General features: G+C 45.6%; 1 protein-coding gene across 2 annotated transcripts in view; it reads left to right on the top strand.

Annotated features, from left to right (window-relative positions):
* Positions 1 to 6,503: 6,503 nt before the first annotated feature.
* DHTKD1 (dehydrogenase E1 and transketolase domain containing 1) overlaps positions 6,504 to 20,150 on the top strand; it is a 33,567-nt gene continuing 19,920 nt past the window's right edge. Inside the window, exons 1-6 of one of the 2 annotated variants that reach the window (XM_045535936.1) lie at positions 6,504 to 6,769; positions 12,857 to 13,012; positions 15,913 to 16,124; positions 17,215 to 17,409; positions 17,732 to 18,001; positions 19,847 to 20,018. In XM_045535936.1, the coding sequence (XP_045391892.1) occupies positions 6,613 to 6,769; positions 12,857 to 13,012; positions 15,913 to 16,124; positions 17,215 to 17,409; positions 17,732 to 18,001; positions 19,847 to 20,018 (1,162 nt within the window). In that variant the 5' untranslated portion in view covers positions 6,504 to 6,612. The remainder of the gene's footprint in view (positions 6,770 to 12,856; positions 13,013 to 15,912; positions 16,125 to 17,214; positions 17,410 to 17,731; positions 18,002 to 19,846; positions 20,019 to 20,150) is intronic. The other variant, XM_045535929.1, reaches the window with a different exon arrangement.

Genomic DNA, 20,150 nt, shown 5'->3' with positions numbered 1-20,150 from the left:
TTAAAAATGAGTAGACTCCACGATCCCTAACTTTATTGTTTTAATTTAATTTTGGCAACACACTCTATCACTGCTTCCAAGAATTTCAGAATCCAAGTGAAAAGTGGTGGCCTTCATAATTCACAGCTATATTGTCACATTGAGAGATATACCTGGCAAACAAAACATTATTACCCAGAGTCTTCTGCAGTTGCTTCACTTCTTGTGTCAGTTGCTAAGGGTAAAGGAAAGAAACAGGTGTCATTTCTAGCTTAAGTTTCTTCTGGACAGTACTACACTGCAGACTTAATGACATATGTGTTATACTTCCCTAATGTTCCCCCTAAACTGTAGAAATAGCCATTCCACTGTGTTTTACTCCCTTTGTTCCTATTTAATGAAAGACTCATCTAAACAGAGATGCCACTTTGCATTGATCTCTTTCACACTCAACAGTCAATATCAGTTTGATAATAATAACACACTAACAACAATAGCTGTCATCATTTGAGTACTTACATGTGGCAAGTTCTATACATTTGTTCTCTATTTTAAAATAGCTCAACAATTATAACACCTAACATGAATTACTTTCTATGTGCAAGGTATTGGTCTACACTTTTCATGGGCATTATTTAATCCTCATAGTAAGGATTATGTGGTAGGTACAATTCTTAAGCCCATTTTACTGATGAGCAAAATGAGGGCTGAAGAAGTTAGGTACCCTGCCCAAGCTGACAGCCAGAAGTGACAGGGCCAAGACCAGGAATCAGGTGGTTTAGATTAAAAGTTCCTTAGCCACAACCTTGTGCTGGCTTTCGCTAAGATAGGCCTCATTATCTCAGTTTGACAGCCAGACACCAAGATGAGATCCGAGGTCTCATAGCTAAGAATTGGCAAAACTAGAATTCAAACTTGCATACTTCTTTCCAAAAGCCCTGTTTCCTCAAAATTGTCTAGCGACTTATCATTCTCCCTTGCTGGAACTCCTTCCCATCCCAGCCTTTTAACTTCTGAGTTCCACAGCATTACAGGTCTAGGCCCCCTCACTCATACCCAGGGCCTCAATAACATCTATACATTGAAAACTGTCAAATTTATTTTTCTAGCTACTTACTGCCTTTCTTCTGAACTCTAGACAGGTGTATGCAGCTGTCCAATTGAAAGATCTGCTAAAGGTGGGGCTCAGTGGCTCACACCTGTAATCCCAGCACTTTAGGAGGCCGAGGGAGGAGGATTGTTTAAGGCCAGAATTCAAGGTTGCAGTGAGCTATGATTGGGCCACCGCCCTCCAGCCTGGATGACAGAACAAGACACCCTATCTCAAAGAGGAAAAAAAAAATCTGCTTAATATCATACTTCTAGCTGGTGATGTCCAAACATGAACTTTGCCTTCCAAGTGTGTTCCTTGATGGCATCAACAGCCACTCAGTTGCTCCAGAAGCAAAGCAACGAAGGGAACGGGGAGGTGGGGACAGGTCACATACCTGGAGAACATTTTCCAAAGGAGGCACATTCACTATCATTTTTAAAGATGAGAGGTGGACATGATAGTTGTTGTGACAATGGTGAAATGACATTAAAGGAAGCAAAGGGAAAGCAAGACCATCGGGTAAGTAGAAAAGCTGGTGGGAGAAAAAAATAGTACTTTAAAAATAAACTCTCTCCTTCACTAGGCCGTGGGAGAGGATCAGCAGCTTGTTAGAACTTGATTTTGCCTCAGAGCTGTTTATCTGGGACACCTCTATTTGCCTGCCTAACTCCTACTTGGTCTTTAAAAGGTTTCAGTTTACGTAATCTCCCACACTAGGTAGGAATCCCCCAGTTCTCTGGTTTCATCCTACACTCGTCTTCCATGGCACTGTTACAGTCATAATTAATTGCTGTGTGATTATTGACTTAACTGCTCTGTGGCCTCGGAGACTGGAAGCTCCTACAAACAGGGACCCCATGTGGCTTCTTCGCTGATGCATCCCAACGCCCTTAGCATGATGCTGGCACGCAGGAGGTACTCAATAAATACTAACTCAATAAACAGATGCCTGCTGCTTCCCGTCAGATGAAGATATGATCAACTGGCTTTCAATGAAGTAAACAAGGTTGTGTTTCTACTTTGTGATCAGCACTCCCAGGTTCAGTAGGTGTGTGAGTCACCAGGTTACAGAACGTTAGAAACAAAAGGACTTTTGCTGGCTGGGTGTGGTAACTCATGCCTGTAACCCTAGAACTCTGGAAGGCTGGGATGGGAGGATCAATCGAGGAGGTCAGGAGCTCAAGACCAGCTTCAGCAAGATCGAGACCCCCATCTCTACTAAAAAATAGAAAGAAATTAGCTGGACAACTAAAAATAGAAAAAAATTAGCCAGGCATGGTGGCATATACCTATAGTCCCAGGTACTCAGGAGGCTGAGGCAGGAGGATCACTTGAGCCCAGGAGTTTGAGGTTGCTGTGAGCTAGGCTGATGCGATGACACTCTAGCCTGGGTGACAGAGCAAGACTGTGTCTCAAAAAAAAAAAAATTTCTTTGGTGTATCCACAAAAATGAGTGATTTTTATTATGAAGTTTTAAAATCTATACACTTTCATTCTCTAAGATAGGCATTCTATGCACACTACTCTTAACACTTGCTTTTTTCACTTACAAATATGTCTTAGGAATTGTTCCAATTGGATACATAATGAGCTGCTTCATTCTCTTTTATAGCTCTATAGTATTCCATTGTAGAGAAGGACTATAATTTATTTAATCCCCTATTTTCGGATATTTAGGTAATCATAATCTTTTTTAAAAATTATAGGCAATACTACAATGAATATTCTTATCAGTACAAAATTGTGTGTGAAAGTCTATCTTTGGATGAATTTCTAGAAGTAGAACTGCTGGGTCAAATGGAATGTGTATTATTTTGTAAGATATTAACAATTTGCCCCCTATAGAGTTGGTACCATTTTATATTTCTAACAGTGTATGAGGGTACTTACTGCCTCTACCTTTACCAATGACCTATCGAACCTTTGGAAACATTTTGAACTTTGCCAATCTGAGTCAGTGGTGCTTAGCTGAGGTCCACAGGCTTCAAGAAGGGGTTTCTGAGCCGGACATGGTGGCTCACTTCTGTAATCCCAGTGATTTGGGAGGCCAGGGTAGGAGGATCGCTTGAGGCCAGGAGTTCAAGACCAGCTTGGGCAACATAGCAAGACCCCAGTCTCTAAAAAAATGAAAAAACAAAAAAAGTGGCCAGAGGTGGTAATGTGTGCCTATAGTCCCAGCTACCCTGAAGGCTGAAACGGAAGAATCATTTGAGTCCAGGAGATCAAGGCTACAGTGAGCTATGATGATGCCACTGCACTCTAGCCCAGGTGACAGAGAGATACTCCATGTCTAAAAAAAAAAAAAGGAGTTTCTATTCCTGTAGTACCAGTTTCTGCTTTTCATACAAAATCTCAATTTCAAGCATCCCACTATTTGATAACCAGTTCATTTACACTATTATCCTCACTTCAACAACTCACTGCCCCTTGGTACCTTCGATCCACTGACCCTATCAATTTTTCAATGTAAACCTCCCTTCCACTTCCCCTGATCTAGCCTACATTCTATGGCTCCATGTGAACACTACCTTGCCCCAGATCTCCAACATACCTGCTTAGCAAAACTTCATCCTTGGTTACATTCAACTCCTGCCTGCTCTGCACCTACAAAAGGAGTTAAATATATCTGTAAAAAAAACTCACAACCATTCTGACAGGTCTTGAAAGCTCAGTGGACCTTTGGTATCCCCTAAATCATGACAGTTCTAGTCAGGTCACTTTCCCAGCCCTTTATTTCACACCTTCTCTTCCCTTTCCAACCTCCTTCCATATATCTGCACTCCCTCTTTCAGCAGCTGATCTTGCTTTTTCACCAAAAGTTAGAATCAGAAAAGAACGTCCTCATCTTCCCATTATCAAATCTATTAACCCACCTGCGTATGTACCCTATTCTCTGCCTTTCCTCCTCTTATGTTGTATGAAATGTCCTCACTCCTGCCTAAGGATAACCTTTTCACTTGTGGATCATGTCTTCTCTGGGATCTCAAGGGACACTGATCCTGTAATTACCCCCTCCTATCTACTCAAAGCTATTCTAGTCAGCCTGTTATCCTGTATCTATCCTTTGCTGCCTTCTCTTAATTCACATCCACATTTCCAATCTTTTGGAATCATGTGCCATGCTTTGAAGCCTGTCTCAAGCTTCTGTGCTCGTGCCTTTCCCTCTCCTTGGCATGCTTTTCTCTTTGTGCATTTGCCTAGCTCCTCATGCCTCTAGATTCTGTTCTAATGTCCCTTCTACTTGGAGTTTCTCTTGTCTCTGCTGGATGTTAACTGTGACAGCCTTACCAGATTTCATGGCCCCCTGCTCAAGAGGAAGCCAATACACTGAGACAACAGGGGTTACAGCAGAGAAGGAGTTTAATATCACAGGCACCATGCGAGGAGATGGGAGGAAGTTCTCAAATCTGCCTCCCTGAGAATTTGGGAGAAAGAGTTTTTAAAGATAGTTTGGCTGGCAAAATGCTAGGCAATTGAGTCTGCTAATTGGCTGGGTTCCGGGAGGAACCATATTGGTGTAGAAATTGCTCTCTTTGCTGAGTCAGTTCTTGGATGGGGGTCGCAAGACCAGTTGAGTCAGTTCCTTGATATGGGCCACTGATTCGGGTGGGTCAGCCATTCCACTGGAACACAGGGCCTGGAAGGTATCTTAAAAACTAACCTTAGATTTTGCAAGGGCGATGTTATCTATGGGTGCAATGAAGAAAGCTGAGGATCAATCTTTACGGCCATCAGTTATATGATTCCTGAGTAGTAAACAATTATAGGAAAGCAAGCTAGGGGTCAGCGGCTGGTTATGTATATGTTTCCCCTATCACATTTCCCACCTTGTGGCCCTTTGTTAATTTTATAAGGGTGGTTTCATTACTCCTCTGTGCTTGCAGCACACTTGCAAGTGGCTGCGTCACAGCAGCTATAGTGCAGTGTGTAGGGTTCAGTCTATGGTTAGACTGGGAGCTGACTGAGGGCAGACACTGTATCTTGGTAATCTTTGTAACCTAGCAGAGTGTGTTGTGGGAATACTGGTTGCATGAATGAGGAAGGAGGATATCTTGGGCTGGTATGTATAACATTCTTAGGAGTCTGGGATATAGCTGCACAGCTGGCTGGAATGAAGGATGACTGCCCAGGGAAGAAGGCAGACCCTCCCCCCAGCCCCCTTCTGTCCATACTTGCTAAGTTAAAGGTAAGTCATGGAATAAAATCATTTGGGAAACTCAGTCAGAGATATATATACCAACCGAGAATCTCAACTATCTCAAATATCTCTCCACTGCTGTAATCGTCCATGTCCAATTTCTTTGACTTCTATTCTAACCTCTTTTTCCATGCTCTCTCTGTCCTAGCTGCTTCTTTCTCTCTCAGTGTTTTTTTCTTTCTTTCTTTTTTTTTTTTTTTTTGAGACAGAGTCGCGCTTTGTTGCCCAGGCTAGAGTGAGTGCCGTGGCGTCAGCCTAGCTCACAGCAACCTCAAACTCCTGGGCTTAAGTGATCCTCCTGCCTCAGCCTCCCGAGTAGCTGGGGCTACAGGCATGCACCACCATGCCTGGCTAATTTTTTTGTATATATATTTTTAGTTGGCCAGATAATTTATTTCTATCTTTAGTAGAGACGGGGGTCTCACTCTTGCTCAGGCTGGTCTCGAACTCCTGACCTCGAGTGATCCATCCGCCTTGGCCTCCCAGAGTGCTAGGATTACAGGCGTGAGCCACCGTGCCCGGCCTTCTTTTTTTTTTTTTGAGACAGTCTCACTCTCTTCCCTGGGGGCTAGAGTGCCGTGGCGTCAGCCTCGCTCACAGCAACCTCAAACTCCTGGGCTCAGGCGATCCTCCTGCCTCAGCCTCCCAGGTAGCTGGGACTACAGGTGTGCACCACCATGCCCCGCTAATTTCTTTCTATTTTTAGTAGAGACGGGGTTGGGGGCGTGTCTCGCTCTTGCTCAGACTGGTCTTGAATTCCTGACCTCAAGCGATCCTCCTGCCTCGGCCTCCCAGAGTGCTAGGATGACAGGCGTGAGCCACCGCCCCGCCTCTCTCAATGTTTCTTAAAAAAAATGGGGAGTTTGATTTTCTAGCTCCCCCAAACAACGTTTCCTTTCTGCGTCCCCCGGTCTCAGTCGCAGGCACTTTCTATCCCAGGCTGGGTCTGTGTGGTCGGGTTCTGAGGCTTCCAGGAGAGGGGCGGTGGGCGGACACTCATGGCGGGAAACTGTGAGCTCCACAGCTACATCCATTTTTTTATGAGAAAGCGGATAACGCCCCGCGGGGTCCTCACGTCCCGCGTCGCCCAGAGCCAGGGCCGCTCTCGAGCCCCGCCCCGGTGTGGGGCGTGGCTTCGCCGCAGGGCCGCTGCCTGCATTGGCTCTCAGGGACCGGCCCCTCGGCCAATCAGGCGCGGGGGCGTCGTCCAGGGGCGGGGCTCCGGCCTCCCTCAGGGCGCGCTGGGGATCGCTCGGTCCCCGCCAGCGCCCCGGAGCTCTCCGCGGCGGCTGCTGTTCTCCGTCCTCCAGTTTCTGTCTCCAGGCCCGGGGCCAGATCGGACATGGCCTCGGCCACGGTGACAGCCGCACGACGTGGGCTCGGCCGCGATCCCCGTCTCCTGCTCTGGCGCGGCTACCAGACCGAGCGCGGCGTCTACGGCTACCGGCCAAGGAAGCCCGAGAGCCGGGAGCCCCGGGGCAGCCTGGCGCGCCCCCCAGGTCGGGGACGGGCCCAGGCGGTGGGGTGGGGGCTGGGACGCAGCAGCCTCCCTGCCCGGCGTGCCGTGGGGCGCTGCCGGGGGGTAGTCGGCAGGGGATCGGGGACCGGCCTGTGCGTGCGCGGCCGTGGGGAGGAGGAGGAGGAGGGTAGCCCCGCACGGCCAGGCGGGCGTGGGTGTTGTCAGCGTTGGGTCAGCCCCCTTCCAGCCTCTGGAGTTGGGGGCCCTTGATTCCCACGCCTGGATGGTCTCCCATCTTGCTAGCTCGGACCTGGTTTGGGTAGCAATTGTCTTTTCTGTTCTTCGGTTGTGAACACGTGGGGACCTAGCTCTTTGCGGAGGCGGGGCTGTGGGAAAAGTTAAACTCCAAGAGCCCGCAGCTCCTGGAGTTAACCCAAGGGTGCATTTCCAGGGCCATCTGTGAGGCTCTAGTGTGAGCAGGCGCGGGGTCCAAGACTGTGCTGCCTGGGGGAAGAGGGCAGTTAGTTTGCGGTCTTGGACAGCAGTCTGGTATTAATATTTATTACGTATTTGTCTCCTCGACCTAGCTAGCCTGTTATTTTTAATTTTAGGGTTTAAAACTCTTTTTAAACTTAGAGCCATATTGTTGGTGGTTTGAATGGGTTAGCAGTCATGAATATCAGTTCTTGGAACCTCTGTTGCATGCTCATGTACAAGGGACATGTGGTTTATACTCTAAAGTTATTGTGTCTTTATCCTCATAGAGTAGAAGATGAATACAGATTTGATTATTAGAGGAAAATCATTTGGCATCTTTGATCCAGTGATTAGATTCACGTTGAAGATCCCTTCATCATCTAAGCACCTGACCTTTGAATCCTGTATTACCCACTGAAACCTCCATATTTTGTTCTTCACCCCAGGGGGCATTTAGAGTAAACTTCATTTTAGGGAAGGTATTTTGGCCAACTAGATTGTTAATTCCTTGAGTTAGGTAAGACTATAGATATCTTATTTCATTTTGCAGATTGAGTGGTCCAGAATTTTATATGGCAATTGTTCTCAAACTTAAATGTGCAAAGCGATTTCAATGTTTATTTTATTTATTTATTTATTTTTGAGACAGAGTCTCACTTTGTTGCCCGGGCTAGAGTGAGTGCGGTGGCGTCAGCCTAGCTCACAGCAACCTCAAACTCCTGGGCTTAAACAATCCTACTGCCTCCCGAGTTGCTGGGACTACAGGCATGCATCACCATGCCCGGCTAATTTTTTGCATATGTATATTTTAGTTGGCCAGATAATTTCTTTCTATTTTTAGTAGAGACGGGGGTCTCACTCTTGCTCAGGCTGGGCTCGAACTCCTGAGCTCAAGCAATCCACCCGACTCGGCCTCCCAGAGTGCTAGGATTACAGGCGTGAGCCACTGTGCCCAGCCTATTTCAATGTTTAAAATGCCAGTTCCCAGGTCTCCCTTCCTTCCTTTCCCCACAAGTTCTAGTTCAGTGATCTGAGATGAGGTTCAGGAATATGTATTGTATCAGGCATACCTCCATCATTAGCTAGCAGGAGGTCCATGGCCACCCTTGGCCAAACACTATTCCATAAGGGATGTGTATACGTGCAGGACAAGTTTAACAATCCTTTCTGCACTTGATCATGTGAGTGTGTGCTCAGTGCACAACTATTGTGATCTTGTTTGAGATTTTTCCTCACAGTGCGGTCTCAGTTTGAATCCTCTCAACAGCCTAGTAGCTGAAAACTAAGCCTTGTTTTCGAAAAGCCTTGGTGGCTCGTGGTTCTCAACTGGAAGACTATCAGAATCACCCTGGGAGCTTTGGCCTGGTTTAAAGAATATCTCTGGAGTTGATTTTGTATACAACTCCCTCCCTCTTCCTTCATCAAGTCGCTTCCCACCCAGTCACTAGCAGTGAACTTGTTCTATTGTGAGGTGCTTGGTGAAATCTGAAAGTTCAGTCTGCAGTCAGAACTGCAGGGCAAGGGTACAATCTTGTGTGGTATTGGGAAAAATAAAGTCACTGCTGGGAAACAATCGTTTGTGGCACAGTTGGAAGATCTGGCTTAAAGAATTTTATTGCTAAGAGTAATAACTTTATTTTCATTTTCCTTATTTTTTAGAGTACTTTGAATAAAATTTAAAGACAAGTGGGCCATTTTGTAACTTTCTTCAAGATTAGCATTGGATGTACATCTGAGATAGTTTTTTCCTCCTGTTTCAGAAAATTATTTTGTACTAACTCTTCTTGTAGATCCTTATTTCCTACTAGGCTGTGTGGGAGAAAGGAGGAAGGAGAGTTGCATAGATTACTTTTAGTCACATCTCATTGGCCAGAACTTGGTCATGTGTGTGTACACACCTGCATGGGAAACTAGACAGTATGTCTTTATTTAGGGTGCCCAGGTACCAGCTAAAAATTAATTTGAGAGAGCAAAGGAATAGAAATTGGAAAACAACATAGTCTCCATCACACTCTACCCCTTTGGCCACTCAAATATCCTAAGCTTTTCTTTTCACAGGTAGAATGTATTCTTTCTACTCTATTCAGTTCCTGAATCCAAGTTGAAGTTCATTACCTCTAGAGAATGTGCAGTCATCTCCAGCAGGTCTGGCTGTAGCTACTCCTGGTCTGGAATTTTATGAATTGCCATACACCCAATATGTGCACTTTCAATAGACAAAGGGAATTCTTATCTGAAGAATGAGGAATCTGCAGCAGTCCTTGGTTTAAAACAGTTATCAAATCCTGTTGAGGAGGAATGATAAAAGCTCCTTCATATGAATATGTAGTTTATTTGGCCTGTCAACTCTGCTTTCTGTACTTCCCCCGGCTTTGCCTTATGGGTTCTTCCTTATCTGTTATCTGGTGTGGCAGTATCTGCAGAGTATAGCCTCCCCTGGGGCTGTACCCCTTCCACAGCCTTCCTTATTTTTATTTTTTTTAGAGACAGGGTCTCCCTATGTTGCTCAGGTTAATTTTGAACTCCTGGCCTCCAGCCATCCCCCTGCCTCAGCCTCCTGAGTAGCTGGGACAGCAGATGTGAGCCACCATGCCCAGCTCAACAGGCTACTTTATTTTGATAAGATTTGGAGCTTGAGAGTTACTTTAGGGGGAATTCTTTGGCAGTACAATTCTCTTGCAAAATTGCTAAGTTGCAGTCTTTTCGTTTCTGGCTATTCTATCAGCAAGTTGACACACTCAAAGATTTTATCTAGACAAAAGTTTTTAAGCCTGAAAACTCTGGTCTTTTATTTATTTATTTATTTATTTTGAGACACAGTCTCGTTTTGTTGCCCAGGCTAGAGTGTCGTGACATCAGCCTAGCTCACAGCAACCTCAAACTCCTTGGCACAAGCAATCCTCTTGCCCCAGCCTCCTGAGTAGCTGGGACTACAGGCGTGCACCACCACACCTGACTAATTTTTTCTTTTTTTAGTAGAGATGGTCTTGCTTTTGCTCAGGTTGGTCTCAAACTCCTGAGCTCAAGCGGTCCTCCTGCCTCGGCCTCCCAGAGTGTTAGGATTACAGGCATGAGCCACCGTACCCGGCCTGTATATGCGATTTATTTGTGACATTTAGGGCATTTGAATTTTGCATGTACAGCTGTAACATCAAGTGTCAAGAAAGGAAGCCCTTATATATTGGGCAATACATTATTAGTATGTTTTAGAAAAAGTAGTAACTTTTTTTTTTTTTTTGCTGATGATGACAGTTGAGACTCTCTGGGTCTTTCCTTAACTTCTGTGTAAGTGTTGCTTATGATCAGTTCCAGTAACTAGAACAGGAGGCTGAGGAGGCCAAGGACGTGGTTTGAATGGCTTAGTCTTTTTCATGATGTCTCCCAGTTGTCCTACGGTACCATCTTGGTGGAGAGGTATGATTGCGTTAGTGTAGTGGATCATGTCCGTAACTTTTTGGTATTGGCAAAGTAAATCAAAGGACTAACCCTACTAGGGCATGGCATCTCCCACATCAGAGATGACACAGTGAGATGGGAGGAGGGGCAGTCAAGGTCACGGAGCCTCCCCACTCCTCCACCCTTCACTGGACTTCTTTCTGCCTATGTTTATCTTGGCTTATGTTTATCTTGGCTGAAATCAATGCTCACTTAGAATGACCACATTATTCACTAACACTTCCCTTGTATTAAGGCTTTAAAGAGATACTGAATTTGCTTCTGGTAACCTTTCAGGTGGCAGTGGTTTTGCTAGTTAAAATTTGACCCATGATGAGTGTTTTTTGTAGCTAGCTATCAGTAACAGCTTGTACTTTAACCTCTGTAAACCTCAATTTCCAAGGAAGCTTGAATTTATGTATCAATAATCCCAATTTAAAATGGAGATGGGTTTAGAAGTGGTGATTCAAGGGTATAAATTTTATCATGGAGGCTTTGGGACCTCTGTTATAAAAAGTGGCCAAGTTTAGAGACCATCAGGAGATGGGGCCACAGGATTCCAAAGAGCGTTAGCAGTTACTAGCTTTGCCACCGAGCTTTGGTAGTCGAAGTGCTGTTGTGGGATGTGGCATATTGGGAAGAACAGAAGCTTTTACTGGAGTCACGGGAAAACAGTTTGGGGAAAATCTGAGTGCATTAGAGGTTTCTGAAATGTAGATAATTCTGGAGCACAAATGCAGACCAAAGAAGGCTAAAAACGTTAGCTCTTGTACTTTAAAAAAAAATGTCTTCGTGATGATGTCCAGTTCTCTCATCCCTTTTGCTATAGGCTCAGGACTTTTCAACTTTTGTTGGGTGTAACAGATGAAACACTGTATTGAAGTCAAAGACACGAGTTCAAATTCCAGCTTCTTCATTACCAGGCTGTGTCACCTTTTGCAAGTCACTTAACCTTTTTGGGTCTCAGTTTATCCCTATGCAGATAAGGACACGTGTTTCAGAGTTGTTGCAGGATTAAGTAAGATGATGTGTGTGAAAAAGTCCACAGTGTGCAGCAAAAGTTAGTACACAATAAATGGTCACTATCATTTATTCTCAGTCTGTGACCCTTCCTTATGTATCCTGGCAGTGATTTAAGAAAGGATTAGGAGGCCAGGCGCGGTGGCTCACGCCTGTAATCCTAGCACTCTGGGAGGCTGAGGTGGGTGGATCGCTCGAGGTCAGGAGTTTGAGACCAGCCTGAGCAAGAGTGAGACCCCCGTCTCTACTAAAAAATAGAAAGAAATTATCTGGCCAACTAAAATATATACATATAGAAAAAAATTAGCCGAGCATGGTGGCACATGGCTGTAATCCCAGCTACTCAGGAGGCTGAGGCAGTAGGATCGTTTAAGCCCAGGAGTTTGAGGTTGCTGTCAGCTAGGCTGATGCCACAGCACTCACTCTAGCCCGGGCAACAAAGCAAGACTCTCTCTCAAAAAAAAAAAAAAAAAAAAAAAAAAAAGAAAGGATTAGGAAAAAGCTGAAAGAACCAGAACAAACTTCCTATTTAACGTTTGGGTTTTTTTTTTTGCAAGAAAAGTGGCAAAATAAATTTGCTTTATAAAGCTGTCATGTTTGAGGTGGGAATCTAAGGTATTATATAAACTGAATCCAGTTGCATGGCCTTGGTCTGTCTGAGTTTATTGTACAGAATATTGTACTCTGGTACACAGTCATTTGGCTTTTAATGTGGTGATATACGAAGTTCCTAAGGTGAAGTTAGAGGAAGCCATCTCATTTTAATAGAGTCCTAAGGGACTCGAATTATGAAATTCCCTTTCTTGGAAGTCTAATGTTTTTATAGATACTCAGTGCTCCCACTTGCTTCAAGCATATGCTGCCTTGAATGAAAATAGAACTGTGGGTATGGTCTAGATTATTTTTGGGGGGAGGCTGTTTATGACCAGATGATGAAAAAAATAATTATTTTTACAAATGTTCACTCATAGTTCTATTTCCTTTTTTCCCCCCTCCCAACTTTAGCTATCATGAGATCAATTTAAGGAAATAAACGCATTTACCTGGATTCTGATGGTCTTTATCCTGAAAACCGCTCACATGGTGGGTGGGAGCCATTTACAGTGCTCCAGGCCCCAACAGCTTCTTTGAAAAGCTGATTTTTGTGGTTTGTGGGCATTTCCTGAAGTGTTTATGTTGTTTCTCTCTCATGTAGTTGATCATGGCCTTGCCAGATTGGTGACAGCATATTGTGAGCACGGTCACAAAGCCGCCAAAATCAACCCGCTCTTCACGGGACAAGCCCTGCTGGAGAATGTACCTGAAATCCAAGCCCTGGTGCAGACCCTGCAGGGACCCTTCAGCACCGCAGGTATGGCTCATCCTCCCCAGGGCGGGGCGGAGAACTGCTCACATGAGGTGGGGCTCCTTTTTAGTTCTTTGCTTTTTAGAGACAGGGTCTCACTCTGTCGTCCAGGCTGGAGCATAGAGGTACGATCACAGCTCACTGCAGCCTCGAACTCCTGGATGCAAGCCATCCTCCCGCCTTGGCCTCCCTAGTAGCTGGGACTGCATCCAGAACTGGCATGCCCACTGGAGGACCTCACTGCAGTCAACAGCCGACCTCCACTTCATTCCCCGAGGGCAGATTTGGCGTCTGAGTCACCATCTTCTTCTCCACGGCAACTCCTGCTGCTAAATGGGAGATTGAACGCCCAGCTAGCAGCACGGCCCCCCCACTTGTGACTTTCTTTAGTCTAAGATCATCATCTACGCTCCGCGCTAGCTTCTGCCACGCCTCTGAAATCTTAATTCCAGTGTCCAGTGTCCTGGCCGTCAGCACCTGTCCTTGCAGCCGTTTTCCTTTCTCACGCTGGCTGCCGTAGCTCTGACTCCAGTCTGACTCTGGATTCTTCCGCCCTTCAGTTTTTTTGTCTGTTAATCAATCCCTTCTGGCTTTCTCTTCCTCACTTCCCAGTGTAGACTCCTTCACTGCAACCAGTTTCACTTACTCCCACAACTTGCTTGTGTCCTTATTATCCATTGCACTTGTTCTCCAAACCCCAACAATATCAGTACAACAGTGTGACGTTTCCAGGCCTCCTGAACTTAGCAGGACACAATCTCACCACGGTTCCACTTGAGGTTCATGGTTTCAGCCTGTCCCATTCTCTTAATACCACCCAGTCAATACCTTTGACTCATCATAGGACAATTCCTAACCCGCCACCGGTACCCTCAACCGATGCTTACCTTCCTTTGTCACCGAGGAGGTAGGAGCGACTTCCATTCCCTCATTCACAAACGTGCCTACGTCTAGACCCAAGTGTGACCCTGTTCACTCTCCTGCCTTCCTTGGGGGAAAGCGTCTCTCGGCTCAGCCTGGCTCACCCCTTGGCCCGTCTGTGAACCCCACTCCCTGCCTCCTCTGCGCTCTCAGTCCACGAATTGTCTCTTCTCTTTCCAAGTCTTCAATTTCTTCTTCTCCGTGGGCTCCTTCCTCTTAGCACATAGAGAACCTCAGGTTTCTTATATCTTTAAAATCCTTCTTCCGTTTTTTCCTTTTTAGCTAGCACACGTCTCCCCTTGGTTTTCCAGCAGAGCATCGTGGACACTCTCTGGTCACTGTTTCTGCTTCCTTCCCTCCCAGCTGCTGTGACACCAGCTTCAGCCTGCCCTCGCCCCCGCTGTCCTACTGTCGTTGCTCCTGCAGACTTCATCAGCGCCCCCTTAACTGCCGAGTCCAAGGAAATGTGCATTCTCAGTCCTTACTTGATTTTTTTTGGGATATCACAGACTGCCTTCTTTGAAGCACCTTCCTCCCACTTCTGTGACGGTGCTTTCGGTCAGGCCACGAGAACATGCTCACTCCTCTTGCCAACCGTGTTTCTCTTTTGAACCCTCTCAGTCACAAACACAACCGCATACTGGACATTTCTCCAGACACTTAGCTCACTGTCATCCCGAACCTAAAGGTACCTGCCTCCCCCAGACTTGGTCTGCTCCTGCGTTCCCTATTCCCCGTAGAGCCGTCGCTCCTTAAGCAGCCCGAGTCGGAGACTGGGGCATTCTCCTTAGCTCCTTCCTCTCCCGTGCCATGTTCACCACCAGGTCCCACCAGTTCCACATCCTAAACATGTCTCGAATCCCTGTCCTGCTCAAACATTAAGGGTATTGCTTCTAGTTCTTCATTATGTCTCCCCGGACTTTTGCATAGGAAACCCCGTATCCATTAAACAGTCCCTCCCCATTCTGCCCTCCTCCCAGTCACTGGCAACCACTAACCTACTTTCTGTCTCTATGGCATAGCCTTTTCATGACATTTCATATAAGTGGGACCATGCTATATCTGGTCTTTTGTGTCTGGCTTCTTTGACTTTAGCATGATGTTTCCAAGGTTCATCCGTGTCGTAGCGTGAATCAGCACTTCATTGCTTTATGCGGTTCAATAATATTCCACTGTATGGCTGTACCTCATTTGTTTATTCTTTCATCCATGGATGGACACTTGGGTTCTTTCTTACCTCATTTAATCTTGACAGCTACCCCTGAGGTGCATCGTTTGCCTCTGCTTTATAGATTAAAAAGTGAAGTAGAGAGAGATTATGCAACACGCAAAGCAATGTTTATGTTGATTGGTTAACCAGTATCTAAGATCTAAGATCTATCATAAGAAACAACAAGCACTATAAAGTAAACATTGAAATTCATTCCTGTTGTAGGATTAGCACGTGACTGACAACTGATTTGGTGCTGAGCTAATGACAGGGGCAAACCTTCCCTTTCTTTGGGTGTGGTTCAGGGAGATTTCCATTCACCTTAAAATGTTTCTTTGCTATTAATATTAATCTGTGTTTAAATTCACATTGAGACCAACTGTTTAATAATGGACATTACTGATAAGACTTGAAGATTTGGGGAAATATTTCAGATAAAGAGAGGAAGTAGGCTTTATAGTTATAAAGCAGATGAAAGGTAGGTCTTAATTTTTAGATTGAAATTACTGTAGAATCAAAACTTAGCATAAAGCAGCAGGGATCTGTCCTTGTGAAGAAAGTTTTTTTTTTTTCTTCTCCTAGTTTTACTACTTCATAGCCTTTGACCATATTTTCAGTAGTACCTTTAGAAAAATCTAGGTAAGCATTAATAATGACCCGAGTTATTAAGAACAAAGTGCTCTGAATTGAAGCAATTATTTTGGTATGTTCCAGAATCAATTTGCTACATGGTTGATTATTTTTAAAAAATGATCCCTTTGATTCCATTTCATAGGATTATTGAACATGGGGAAGGAAGAGGCCTCGCTTGAGGAAGTGTTGGCCTATCTAAACGACATCTACTGTGGGCAGATCTCTATTGAAACCTCCCAACTGCAGAGCCAGGAGGAGAAAGATTGGTTTGCCAAGCGGTTCGAGGAACTGAAAAAGGAGACGTTTACCACGGAGGAACGAAAATATCTGTCAAAGCTAATGCTAGAGTCTCAGGTATAAAAGCTGCATCTAACACCAATGGCGTAGGTCAGCTCATTGCCTACAAAGATATATAAGTATTGAGGAGAGGGAATTAAGCCATTAACTCTCCCAACTTACCCCGTCCACCCACTGCCTCAACACAGCAGATGATACGAGACACAACACTTTAGTCTAAGTAGAAAAACTAGATTGCCAAGCAGTCGAGCTACTGGTTCTCCTCAGAGTCAAAATAATTCTTATGTATTTGTCTACTCACTCTTCTTACTTCTTAAGATCCTATTTCTTAAGAACTTACATGAAGTGATCAAAAGATTATGCACAGAAGAGGCTCTCGACACAATTTTTTTTTTTTGAGACATAGTCTCCTTCTGTCGCCCTGGGTAGAGTGCAGTGGCATCATCATAGCTCACAGCTACCTCAAACTCCTGGGCTCAAGCGATCCTCCTACCTCAGCTTCTCGAGTAGCTGGGACTACAGGCATGCGCCACCATGCCTGGTTAAATTTTCTATTTAGTAGAGATAGGGTCTTGCTCTTGCTCAGGCTGGTCTTGAACTCCTGACTTCAAGCAGTCCTCCCTCCTTGGCCTCCCAGAGTGCTGCGATTACAGGTGTGAGCCGGGGCACCCAGCCTCAATACAAATTAATGGAACTGAATCTCCATCAGGGCCATGATCAGGACTCAGGCTATCAAGAGGACAAGGAGCCTTTCCCCAGGAGTTTGGGTAGTTGCACAGCTTGCAGTCCCGATCACACGGTGCTGTAGAGCCCTCGGTGAAAATGACGGTACTGGGAAAGGCAGCAGAAACCTAGGGCCTGGCCCCTGGTCCAGAAGAGCACACGCTCTAAGGGCTTCCCTTGGGGCAAGTTATTCCACCCCTTCAGTTGTCCTCTCTGCAGCTCGTCCTGCTGCCTGGGGTCCTAAGCAGAGCTTTCTGGCAGCGTCCTGTGTTACTTGCGGTCCCTCTGGGATGTGCAGTGAAGGGGCCCTGTTGTGGCCACATGGTGGTATGGGGTCTCCTCACAGGCACGTAGACTTGTCTGCCTCCCCCCGAATAGTAGGGTACCTTCCGGCAGCTCACGAGTCTCACATGATGCTCTGCAGGAGTTCGACCACTTTTTGGCCACCAAGTTTGCCACGGTGAAGCGATACGGAGGCGAAGGGGCTGAAAGCATGATGGGCTTTTTCCACGAGCTGCTGAAGATGTCAGCCTATGCCGGGGTCACCGACGTCGTCATCGGGATGCCCCATAGAGGGAGGCTGAATTTGTTGACAGGCCTTCTGCAGTTCCCTACGGAGGTAAGGTGACTCTCTGTATTTCTCACCAGCGCTGCACAACTGACTGTGACAGGATAAAACCAATGGCGGTCACTGTTTTTTGAAAGCCAAGTAAGCATAATTTTTCTATTTTTAGTAGAGACGGGTCTTGCTCTTCCTCAGGCTGGTCTCGAACTCCTGACCTTAAGGGATCCTCCCGCCTCCGCCTCCCAGAGTGCTGGGATGGCAGGCGTGAGTCACCACGCCCGGCCTTTTATTATATGATTTAAACTAACCACCTCTTCCTCCCTAGTCTCCGTTGTGCTAAAAGACATTTTTTTCCTTGCATGTTCATTCATAACAGCTGATGTTCCGCAAAATGCAAGGCTTAAGTGAATTTCCCGAGAATTTCTCGGCCACTGGAGACGTCCTGTCTCACCTGACCTCCTCCGTGGACTTGGACTTCGGCGCGCACCATCCGCTGCATGTGACGATGCTGCCGAATCCCTCGCACCTGGAGGCCGTGAACCCCGTGGCCGTGGGGAAGACCCGAGGCAGGCAGCAGTCTCGGCAGGACGGGGACTACTCTCCCGACAGCTTGGCGCGGCCTGGGGACAAAGTCATTTGCTTACAGGTACTCGGTGCTTTAGGAAGTGAGGCCAGAGGTTGGGAAAACGGGAGAAAGAATGTCTAGGTTGGTAGGGCTGATGGGAGATTGCAGGTGTTCAAGGTGAAACTGAGATGACCTTTTGGGAAAAGAGGATTCCAGGCTCATTTTTAAAATTAATGGCAGATACGAGATCTACTCTTAAGGCGACTGGCTTTAGCCTGGGGTTCCCACTGCATTATTCCTTTCCTGCGTTGTGAATTAATTGAGGGGTACCGGCTGGCATACCTGCGACTTCGGAGAGGACAGACGTCATTACTTCTCTGAAAGTGCAGGCCTCTACGAGAACTCCACGGTATCCGTCTATCTAACAAGGCTGCAAGAGTGTGGTGTTCTTTGTCTGCCTTTGGCATTCAGGCAAACAATATGAATAATCAGCGTGGCTCTTTCTTCATCTACCCCTGCCTCCCAATTTTTGGTAACCCAACAAGAGGTTTGAGTGCTGGGTCACATTTTCTTCTATGAGCATTCATTTAAACATGAACCTTTAACTACCAGGGAGATAATTAATCCAGATAACAGGTTAGAGTCTGATAGGATAGAGTCTTCAAACCTCACAGAAATATATATATGTGTATACATATAGCAATAGAATATTCTGTTAAGTATACAGATGGCCACATTATCCTAGTCATGTTAATTTTTCATGGGCCAGAAACTTAAACCAAATAAAGTAGGGGTAGGCAGACTTGGATTCGATTGTGACACGGTATTTCTAAATAGAAATCTTCAACTCATTGGCCATTCTCTTTCCCTGTCACTTAATCCGCACACGCTACAGGTGTGTGGCATGATGCCTGGCTAATTTTTCTATTTTTTTTTTTTTTAGTAGAGACGGGGTCTTGTTCTTGCTCAGGCTGGTCTCAAACTCCTGAGCTCAAGTGATCCTCCCGCCTCAGCCGCCCAGAGTGCTGGGATTACAGGCATGAGCCATTGTGCCTGGTCTAGATCTTCTAAGATCACAATTCCTTCATTATTTGCTTTAAATGTAAAAGCAATTTTCCTCTGGGTGCAGTGGCTCTCGCCTATAATCTCAGCTACTTGGGAAGCTGAGGTGGGACGATTGCTTGAGCCCAGGAGTTTGAGGCCAGCCTGGGCAACATAGTGAGACCCTATCTCCAACAAAAAAAATTTTTCCTTTCTCTACCACCTAGTCTACCAGGTTTTGTGATGGTATTGTAATATAGTGACTTCAAATGTCCTAGAAGGATAGCACATTTGAGATATTCTCTCATAACAATATTTTGCTTTTCTTCAAACCCTCTTTCCACTTATATATGAGATACCTTTCTCCCACACCTTCTCATCTTTGCCATCAGGTCACTTTCCTTTATGTTCACAGTAACATTGAGGATTAGGGGACATGAGCCACGTAGTCTCTTTTCAGGAGATGAGGTGAAAGGAGGAGTTCAAAGTTGTGCCCTGTTCCTTGTGTCTCATAGGCTGTTTTCTGCCAAGATGTCCTAGAGCTCATTTTCTCTTTGCATCCAACAGCCCTTTCTTCTATGGTGCTACCAGAATGCTTGCTAACGTGATGAGTATCGGTGACGATGTGGTGTAGAAGGAGTGGGTTAACTGATGGTGAATGCAAGAGGAGAAGGACCGATTTAGCATCTTTGAAAGCTGCTTTTGAGATCAGCCTAACCATTCCAGGAAATCCTGTAACCTGCACGTTTTTAGGAAGGCAGGGGAGGAGTGCGAGGGTGGTTTATATTCCTGTTAGTGTTGGAAACAATTTATTCCAATCTGAAAGAAAACCTGAATTTCTTAATCCCTTATGTTCTTTTTCTCTTTTCTGCCCCCATGATTTAGGTTCATGGCGATGCGTCTTTCTGCGGTCAAGGGATTGTTCCGGAAACATTCACGCTGTCTAATCTCCCACATTTCAGAATTGGTGGGAGTGTCCACTTGATCGTCAATAATCAGCTGGGTTATACCACCCCGGCAGAAAGAGGAAGGTCTTCTTTGTACTGCAGTGATATTGGTATGTTACACGGGATTGGTATGTCACACGGGGAAGAGTTGATACTGCTGGGTCAAACAGGGAATTCCTAGAGAAACCTCTAGTTTGTGCAGAACAATGAGCCTCACTGTTTATGCCTTTTTTTTTTTTTTT

The sequence above is a fragment of the Lemur catta genome, chromosome 1, assembly GCF_020740605.2.
Source record: "Lemur catta isolate mLemCat1 chromosome 1, mLemCat1.pri, whole genome shotgun sequence".
NCBI classification, from domain to species: Eukaryota; Metazoa; Chordata; class Mammalia; order Primates; family Lemuridae; genus Lemur; species Lemur catta.
This window is presented reverse-complemented; position numbering and strand designations above follow the sequence as displayed.